This window comes from Lipotes vexillifer, unplaced genomic scaffold, assembly GCF_000442215.2.
Source record: "Lipotes vexillifer unplaced genomic scaffold, Lipotes_vexillifer_v1.1 scaffold173, whole genome shotgun sequence".
NCBI classification, from domain to species: domain Eukaryota; kingdom Metazoa; phylum Chordata; class Mammalia; order Artiodactyla; family Lipotidae; genus Lipotes; species Lipotes vexillifer.
Genome location: NW_006770924.1, coordinates 1,650,710 through 1,660,918, shown reverse-complemented (window position 1 = coordinate 1,660,918; position 10,209 = coordinate 1,650,710). Strand labels below are relative to the sequence as shown.

General features: G+C 46.7%; 1 protein-coding gene across 1 annotated transcript in view; it reads right to left on the bottom strand.

The window, feature by feature from the left end:
• TANC1 (tetratricopeptide repeat, ankyrin repeat and coiled-coil containing 1) overlaps positions 1-10,209 on the bottom strand; it is a 127,689-nt gene that overhangs the window by 30,480 nt on the left and 87,000 nt on the right. Inside the window, exons 15-16 of the mRNA XM_007446459.1 lie at positions 1,807-2,063; positions 842-860 (exon numbers count right to left, since the gene is read on the bottom strand). Coding sequence (XP_007446521.1) covers positions 842-860; positions 1,807-2,063 — 276 coding nt within the window. The remainder of the gene's footprint in view (positions 1-841; positions 861-1,806; positions 2,064-10,209) is intronic.

The following is a 10,209-nucleotide window of genomic DNA, read 5'->3' as shown; positions in this document are numbered from 1 at the left end:
GGGGGGGGGGAGGGGAGGAACAGGGGAAGGTCACGGTTTAGCATCACTTTGTCACAGTGCCCCACACATGCTCTGCACAAACCCCAACCCACTGCAGGTGTAAGGGGATAATGTCCCAGTATGTCTCTCTGGAGAGTCTCCGTCTGAATTACTATGATGTAATTAATGCACTAGTCCAGGCCTCGAGTTCCCTCTGTACAACTAGTGATCACAAGGCATCCTCCTCGCAAATAACTCAGAGCTCCAAGTTCTCTAGGAAGCAGGTATGAGGACAGACCAAAACCTATACTTCCCAACCCTGGTAACTTGGGCAGAGTATTCTAAATCTGCGCTGACAAGCTATGACTTGGGGAGTAGAGCAGTTCTTTGCTTACTGAGACAGGAAAGCCAGCAAAAGGAAGGGATCTGGAAAACCCAGCTCTGAACACGGAAGAGCAGGAAGGGACCCCAAGCGGCATTTTATTGGGGAAGGCAGGTGACCCAGGACGTGTCAGCATGCCAAGTGTGGTCGCAAAGCCAGGAAGGCCGGCTAGCCACAAGTGGGGAGTACCCAAGTGCTGCATACCCCCTAATGGTGCAAGAGGCAGCAGACAACACATCATTCCCTGTCTAAACCTGGAAATACTGGCCTGGAAGAGGATTCAGGGTCCAGCCTTGCTTGCAAATTCTGAGGATGCTCTACACCTCAACCCAGAGGCTTTTGCAAGAGCCACTACACAACCCATCCCCTCCCACAGAGCTTTCAGCTAGCCTCCGGATAAAGCCCAGCCACGATTTGGAAGTGGAAATGGAGGTGTGGTGATGAGCAGTAATGAACCCACTGGGAAGGCTTACCAGCAACATTTCCCTTCTTCCATAAGCTAAGGGTGACCTGTCCCAAATGCTTTATTTTTGAGAGAAAAAACCAAAAAGACTCCCATAGTTACTATAAGCCTAATGTCTTGTCGTTGAACTTTAAAGATCCTAACTATAAAGAAGAAAGACAAATATCAGTGATTTACTTCTATTGTTGTTCAAAAGTACCTTCTCCCTTCCCCAATGAAGTGCTTATAATAAACCTAAACAGAGCTTACTGTGAACTTGGCACTGTTCTCATTTAATCTCTTAACATTGATAGTCCTCGAGTAACCCCTTAACAATATAGTTACTCTGTATTGTTAATATACTGATTTACTTAGGCTTACACAACAGCCCTGTGGTAGGTCCTGTTGTTATGCCCATTTTACGGATGAGAAGCCTGAGGCACACAGGCTCAACAACTTGCCCAATGTCCCAGCTGGCAGCTGGAGAAATGAGGATTTGGGGCTTTCTAGTGTTCCTGCAACCATATGCTTAAGCACATGCCTTCCAAGACCCATAGAACTCATTTTATTTTATTTTTTTTTTAAAAAAAGACATGAAACGGAATAAGATAGGGAAAAAAAAATCAAACATTTATATCTTTTCAACCAATCCAGTGCTGTGTTAAATTCTGTGATAAGTTCCAGGGCAACACTTGCAGGCTTTTGAAAGGATGGCCTTACTCAGGCTGCTGGTGGTCGGGAGCCTCCCCTTGGGCAAGATTAGCAGAGTAAGAGCTTCGAACAAAACACACGGCCCCTCTCTTTCTCGGAGGTGACACACACACACCCACATCAGGCTGCATCACACACTGTCTGGAGCCTGTAGCTCCACCTTTTCTGTTTATGTGGTGATTTCTGTTCACTGCAACTTGACAAAGCAGAGACCAAAGGGAGCTTGGCCCAGAAAACGAGAATTCTACAAGCAATGGAAGACCCTTCCCACCTTCGCCCCTGCCTCCCCCGCTGGAGAAGGCTGTTTCTTACCCTCGCCCCCTTCTTGGCCAGCAGACACACCAGCTTCGTGTGGCCGGCAGCGGCCGCGTAGCACAGGGCAGTCATGCCGTTCTCTGACGTGCCGTCCAGGCAGGCGCCAAATTCCAGGAGCAGAGTGACCACCTCCTCGTGGCCGAGGTGAGACTGGACGCACAGGATCGGGGCGTTATTTAACACTTCGGTCCTGTAGTTCACGTTGGCTCCTCCCAAAATTAGGAGACGGCTCACCTGTTGGAGAATGTCCCCCAACAAGATTAATTTCTCACGTAGATGTCAGTCACAACAACATCTGTGGAGAAGGGTGGTATTCTTGATCCAGTGGTTCTCAAACTTGAGTGTGCACCAGTATGACCTGCACATGCCCTGAAAACGGACACTCTTGCCGGTGGGAATGTAAAATGGCACAGCTGCCACAGAAAACAGTGTGGAGGTTTCTTAAGATCCAGCAATCCCGCTCTGGGTACATATCCAAAGGAAATGAAATCAGGATCTTGGTATGTGCACTGCTGTGTACGGAAGCACTGTGCACAATAGCCAAGAGACGCAGGTGAACTAAAAGGTCAACAGATGAATGGAAAAATGTGATATGTAAATACATACAGTGGAAAATCACTCAGCCTTTAAAAGGAAGGAAATCCTGTTACATGCCACAGCATAGATGAACCTTGAGAACATGAGGCTAAGTGAACTAAGCCAGCCACAGAGAGACAAATACTATATGATTCCACTTATAGGAGGGGCATAAAGTAGTCAAATTCATAGAGACAGAAAGTAAAATGGTGGCTGCCAGGGGCTGGGAAAAGGCGGAAATGAAAATTGTTTAACAGGCATGGAGATTTAGTTTTATTCTGGAGACCTACTGTACAATAATGTGAAAATATTTAACACTACTGAATTCTGTCCTTAAAAATAGTTAAGGTGGTACGTTTTATTTTATGGTTTTTTTTAATCACAGTTAAAAATTTAGAAATGCACATTCTCTGGAATCAGACCTCTGTATTCAGTAGGCCTGGGGTAGGGCCTGAGAATGTGCCTTTTTAATGAATTCCCCCCAGGTGATACTGATGCTGTTGGTCTGGGGACCACACATTTTTTTTTAATTAAATTAATTAATTTATTTTTGGCTGCATTGGGTCATCATTGCTGGGAAGGGGCTTTCTCTAGTTGCGGGCGAGCGGGGGCTACTCTTCGTTGCGGTGCGCGTGTTTCTCCTTGCGGTAGCTTCTCTTGTTGCGGAGCACAGGCTCAGTAGTTGTGGCTCATGGGCTTAGTTGCTCCACAGCATGTGGGATCTTCCCGGACCAGTGCTCAAACCCGTGTCCCCTGCGTTGGCAGGTGGATTCCTAACCACTGCGCCACCAGCAAAGTCCCTGGGGACCACACTTTGAAAACCACTGTTTGATCCAAATAAAAACAGAAAATTCATTTTGGGGGGCAGTGAAATAATCATCACAGGATTAAATAATTAACAGTGAGATAATAAAGCCAAAAGTGAAAGCAAATACTCTATTTTCTTTACAAGGAATTGTACCTTCAAGAAAAAGCAGAACACGTGAAAATGTTCACATGCTTGGGGTTGTCAGCAGCACAAGACTCACAGAAAATCATCGGCTTTTTCTACTAATTACTACATCCACCACCCACTTAACTCCTTGGACCCAGATATCAAAGGAAGTTTGTTATCTGTAGGTTTTAAAATAAAATCACAGAATACCTTAGGCAAATTTTAGCTATACTAATATCTTCTTCAAATCTCCAGGTCATTGGAAAAATGACACTCCTTCAAACACCTATTAAGATGCCCACTGCGTTTCTTCTAACAGTTCCCTTCAATGGTCCCGATCGACATCAATCACTCCCGACAGACCCTGGCCACTTCCAGGCTGCCCATTAGGTGTGAAAACCACACAGACTGGGTCTCTTATTTGACCGGAGACACATGGGATCATTAAAAGATACAGGAAGATGACAAAACACACAAAATTCAAGGTATTTCAATGATATGGTGTCCACAAGAGTAGCTGACAGAATACTTACAAAGTGATAGAGATTATTATTCTGGTGGTGACACCACACCTCAGAAGAGTGAGACAGCATACAGACAGGTTAGAACCCAAAGTGTAAAAGCTGAAGTGGCCTGGGTTGCCACTGAAGCTTGAACCCCGGGTGACCCAGCCCTTCAGCTCCTTCTCTGACCTCGTCTCCCAGCACCCTTACCCTCACTTCCCCACACCATGACCATGCTGGGTCTAATGCTTACCCTACAACAATGGCAAGCAGGCCCTGGCCTCTTGGTCTTTCCCTCTTTCTCATATAGTTCCCTCTGCCAGGAATAAATACCCTTTCCATAGCTACAGATGGCAAAGGATCACTTCCTATGGGTCCCTGCTTCAATGCCAGGACATCAGGGAGAAGTCCCCCCATCCTATACAGAATGCCCCCAGCCCTTCCCACGCACACGCCCCCCCAACACACACACACACACACACACACACAGAGGCCGACCCCGTGCATGGCCATCTACTCTGCACACTCCATTTCCCGGTTCAGCCCATGGCACAAGATACTGGTTCTAAGACACAGACGTTCACAGATAAGAGAGGTAAACAAAGCCCCTTTATGGGTGAGGATGGCCCACGAGTCAGTTCCTTCCTGCCATTAGGACCATCACTTACATTTAAGGAAGGACCGCTTGAAGTTGGGGGGAGGGATAAATTAGGAGTTTGGGATTAACACACATACACTACCACATATAAAATAATCAACAAGGTCCTACTGTATAGCACAGGGAACAACACAATATTTTGTAATAACCTAAAAGGGAGAAGAATCTAAAAAATTATTTATATATATGAAACTGAATCACTTTGCTGCACACCTGAAACTAACACAACATTGTAAATCAACTATATTTCAGTTAAAAAAAAAGGAAGGAAGGACAGCTTGTACCCAAGTGACCAACACCTGCCTCGTCATTCACCCAATCAGGGGGACCATCTTTCAACCCCATCTGGGTCAGCACCAACCCAGCTTCCTGCAACAAACCAGCACGTGAGGATGGAAGGGCAGAAAAAAACAGGGAGGAGAAATCAGGAGAGCTGTCCCTGTCCCAAAAGTGACATGCGACGCTCAACCTCGGGCAAACTCTTCCCTGCCAAGCTTGCTCTACCACCCTATGTAGCTTTGCTCTTAAAAACAGCACAGACTCAAATAGGATTTGAAAGCATTTTAAAAGTGTAAGTGCTCAAAAAAAGTAAGGGTTTTTGAGAAAATTATTTTCCTTTGAGTAACCGCCAACAGTATAGCAGGAATAAGACAGTGCTGCTGACACAGTTGGGGATTTTATCAAGGCCTATGAAATCAGTTCTTAGGCAAGAGGAATTACAGAAGAACCCTAGCAGCTTTTTCAAAGCACACATAACATAACTGAGGGGCACCTCGGACTCTGGTCACCAAAGGACAGGCAGGAATTGTTTGTAAATTCCCAGGGTGACTTTGACAGCCAGTTACCCTCTCTCTCCCCTCTCCCACCAATCCCATTCCCTCTTCAGATTCATGAGCCTAAGAGAAAAAGATGAATTAAATAGTCTGAGTTCCCAGTCAGCCCCTTAACTAACTTGCTGTGTGATTTTCAGAAAATTACTCAACCTCTCCGTGATTCAAGTGCCTCCTAAGAAAATGACAGTACACCACCCCATGTTTCTACTGGACAGAAACTCTTTCCTAAGAATGTTGGAAGGTGTTGTTTCAGGGCTGTCTTCCTGAATACTTTATAAGAAAAGTCTTATGGAAGGTATGTGCTTAGGGGCAGAGCTTTCCTAAAGGTATTTGTTATCAGTTCTCTATCTGCTTCTTCGGAAAAATATTTCCTTTGTGGGTGCAACGCTGCGGGCATTTTTACCACTTACCCCCCAATCAGTCTGTGGATCTACCCCGAACCCATATTTCTTAACCTTGCTGCACAATGAAATCACCTGGGGGCTTGCAAGTTTCTCCAGCCCCACCCTTGGAGATTCTGACTTGGCTAGGGCCCGGGGCTCCCGAGTGGTTCCAGCTGGCAGCCATGGCTGTAAACATGTCAGGAGCAGAGCGCACCTGTGGAAGGAGCATGGGCTTGCTCGGCGGCAGGCACCCTTCCCGCTGTGGGATTTGAGTCACCCTATCACTGCCCTCACCCTCAGTTTTCTCATCTGAAAGGTGGAGATAAAAACAGTTTCACCTCCTCGGGTTGTTGTGAAGATTAAAAATGAACGTGCCATACACACAAAGCACTTAGCACAGCCCTCAGCATCCTGTAAGTGCTAAATAAATATTACTTGCTATTGTTACAATCACTTTTGATGGAATCTTTAGAAGAGACAAGGGCCCTAGTCCCTGACCCCTGGAAGGCACAGGAGGGCGCTCTGCCCCGGGAACCTGGCGAGCCGGAGGGTCTGGCCCCCCTGGGCTGCTCACCAGCACAGAGCAGCAGGGAGACCTCATGCTTATTTGAGGGCAGATGTGGACCCATTAATGCCTCATGATGGGCAGCTCCTCTTCAGGACCACCAACCTGCACACTCACAAGTTCTCAGGTGCTTACAGTAGAATCTCAGTTCTCACTTGACCATATAATAAATGCCAAGTATTCTCCCAAGAGCTTTAACATCTCAATGAGGTTTCCCATCACTCTATGATGCAGGTTCTTTTGTTACCTTCATTTTACACGTGAGAAAACTGAGGCTCAGAGCAGATGAGCCACAAATTAGCCCTGGGCACAATGCTAATTAGTATCACAGAGCAGTCCAGCAGTCCAGCAGCCGAAGCAGCAGCTCTGGCTAAGATTACTCCGCCTTCGAGGAAGGGGTTTTATAATGGTTCTTCCTGTACATTTTCTCCCAATCACAGGGAAATCGTCTGGTCATCACCACCACGAAGCTCTCCCTGGATAACAGCTGGAAATGGCAATATTACCTATATACTTCTGGATTTGATGAATACAAGAAAATAAAAAAGGGGCTAGGGGCGTAGGCAAAAATGATGTGATCCTGAGGAACAGAAGAGGCACTGTCCAGCAAGATCGCAAAGTGGGAAGCTCAGTTTTCTCATTAAGTATGTTGGAGGTTCTCATCAATACAACCGGTGTAAATGTGTGCTGCCTCGTAGTTATGCAGAATATGACTGGATCCTCTGAGCCAGGGAAGTTAGGCCAAAGTCCATGCCTAGCTCCTGTCTCCTCCCCCCGCGGCCCCAGCTCCAGCTGAGAGAAGAATCACAACCTTAATTCTCTTGAGCGCACAGCCTTTGGGAGCCTGTGGCTGGCAGCCGGTCCCATGGGACTATGTGAGCAAAACAACCAGCTGGACGGGAGCCTGAAGGCACTGGCGGCATGCACCCCAGTGGGCCAGCCAGGGCCCGGGCTGGCATAAGCCTGGACTGGCAATGGGAGATCACATTGTTAGAAATCACAGGCATGCCACCAAAATTAAAATTCATCTACCAAGTAATCATTCGGGAGCAAGTCGCTGTAATTGACCAAAGTAGCAAACTGCAATTATTGCTCAAAATGACATCCCTTCCTGTAACGACATTTAATACTCTCTAAAAAAATTCCTTAATTGCATGCATAATTTTAAATTACCGTAATTTGTTCATGAGTCTGTGAAACCCCCCGCTTTTCTTTTTCTTGAAAGATAAAAGAAACAGAAGGATAATGAATGCCTTAAAATTCGGTAACCAAGTTATACAATTTGGGGGATAGCGTAGAGGTAGGTGACACTGGAGTTCTATAAAACAAAGTAAAGATGAATAACTCTTAAAATTGCAAATATGTTAAAGAGGAAAGTTTATAATCCCAGGACGGTCAAGCTCGTTACATTATTACACTGTACCTTTTAATTTACCGTCTTAAAAACTCGTATTCAGCAGAGTATGATGTTTCCCATTTACTTTTCTCCACATTAAAATAACTTTGGGGCCCATAATTCATCCAAATGGTGACAACAGATACTGCCGTTTTAATTTTTCTTTCTTTCTTCCTTGCCATCATTATAGAATTTTATTAATTATGGAGAAGCCAAAAGATATAATTTTAACTGAAGTAAAAGATGAAACAGTGTTATTACAGTAAACTCATTTCCAATTTCTATAAAAAGTAAAACAGGGCTTCCCTGGTGGCGCAGTGGTTGAGAGTCCGCCTGCCGATGCAGGGGACGCGGGTTCGTGCCTCGGTCCGGGAGGATCCCACATGCCGTGGAGCGGCTGGGCCCGTGGGCCGCGGCCGCTGGGCCTGTGTGTCCGGAGCCTGTGCTCCGCAACGGGAGAGGCCACAACAGTGAGAGGCCTGCGTACCACACACACACAAAAAAAAGTAAAGCAAAAATTCTAAACACAATTCCTTCATCACGTGAAGTCTACGCTCGGCGTGTTCTCCACCTTGTGCAGAGTAACGCTATCTAAAAAGGAAGCGCTCACTTTGACCCCGAGCAACAGCTTAGAGCTCGTGCTCCTTAACTATAAAAGCGGCTTCCCTGTCCTCACCCCATGAAACTTGCACCTAGCTTCAGTCGGGACACAAGCCGTCAAGCCTAGCGGTCTGCAGAGTGAGTAGAAACGTCCAAAGGAGCAGGGCTGAGCACAAGGTTCCCAGGAGCGGCTCCCTGGGGCTGCTCTACTCCCAGGCACCCCACCCAGGGGTGAGCCAGGCTGAAATCCAATGTGCCCTCTGCCCATCAAGCCTGGAACCCCAACAGTGCTGAGCCCACCTGCACTTTTCTATTTGCAGAAGACCTTGTCCGAACCCACCAGGGGGTGGTGGCCTTTCTCTAACCAACACCCAAGCTCTTCACTGGGCAGCAGGGCTGTGGGTGAGTTGCCCCAGGGTCAGAGCACCGCTCGGTCCTTCCTGACACCCAGGCTCCTCCCTTCTATACACCAGCAGGCGGAGATGTAATGTCCACCACAGGGACTACAGTTAATAATACTGTATTATATATTTCAAAGTTGCTAAGAGAGCAGATCTTAAGTTTTCATCGCAAGAAAAAATTTATAACCATATGCGGTGATAGCTGTTGACCAGACCTTTTGTGGTAGTCATTTCGCAATCCAAAGAAATAACACATCGCTAGGTTGTACATCTGAGATGTAATGTTATCTGTCAATTATATTTCAGTTGAAAAAAAAAAAAAAAGTGAAAGAAAATAAATACAGCCTGCCCTCTGTATCAGTAGGTTCTGCATCTGCGGATTCAACCAACAGCAGATTGAAAATATTCAAAAACAAAAATTTCCAGAAAGCTCCAAAAAGCAAAACTTGGAATTTTCTGTGTGCCAGCAACTATTTACATAGCCTTTACATTGTGTTAGGTATTATAAGTACTCTAGAGATGATTTAAAGTATACTGGGGGTGGGGGTGGGGATGGGACTTTCCCAGCAGTCCAGTGGTTAACACTCTGCGCTTCCACCGCAGGGGGCACGGGTTCGATCTCTGGTCAAGTAACTAAGATCCCACATGTCGCAAGGCGTGGCCAAAAAACATAAAGTATACGGGAGGATGTGCGCAGGTTATATTCAAATACTGCGCCATTTTATATATGGGACTTGAGCATCCTTGGAGTTTGGTATCTGTGGGAGGTCCTAGAACTGATCCGAGGGACCACTATACACCAGGAAGGCAAGGAAGGGAGGGGAGGGAGGAAAGTCCACATCACCAGACACAGGAAATGCTCTGTAAGGCCCTGATCCCCAGACACACACTCACGGTGTAGGTGCTGAGGGTGGGACGTACTGACAGCAGGGGAGGGGAGGCAGAGGTCCCCCGGGGGTGGCCCCCAAGTGTCCTCCACGGCACCATCTCTGGGGCATGTGGCCCCCTTCCCAGGGGGATTTGATGAACCAAAGTGAGGAGAAGTAGAAGACAGATTCCTGGAAACTTCCAGGGCTTCCCTTGGCCACACTGCGACCATGTCAGGGCACCTTTGTGCTACTAAGGAGAGAACAGGTATGACTGTTCTCATGGAGGTGACTGAAGGGGAGAACATGACTCCTTGGGAAACAATGTCAGAGCTTTTGAAGGCAGCCAGACATGTCAGGGCCTGGGGCTGAAAGGCCTGGAGTCTAGCAGATGTGTCAAACAGGTGAGAAATCTAAAATGTGAAGACACGTATGATCTCATCTTACTTTGCTCTGGGAAGGATGGTGGTAAAGTGATGTGAGACAGTAATTTCCACATTCTGTGGGAGTTAACTCCTCTTTGTTGCCTTAACAGATACTCGGCCTCTGTGTGCTGCAGATTCTCAGACTGCACTAAATGAGGAGGGAAAATCTATCCTAAAAAGCTCAGCAGAATGTTGTGACATGATAGCCACTGACCGAGAGGGAGGAAGCTCTTGGTTCAG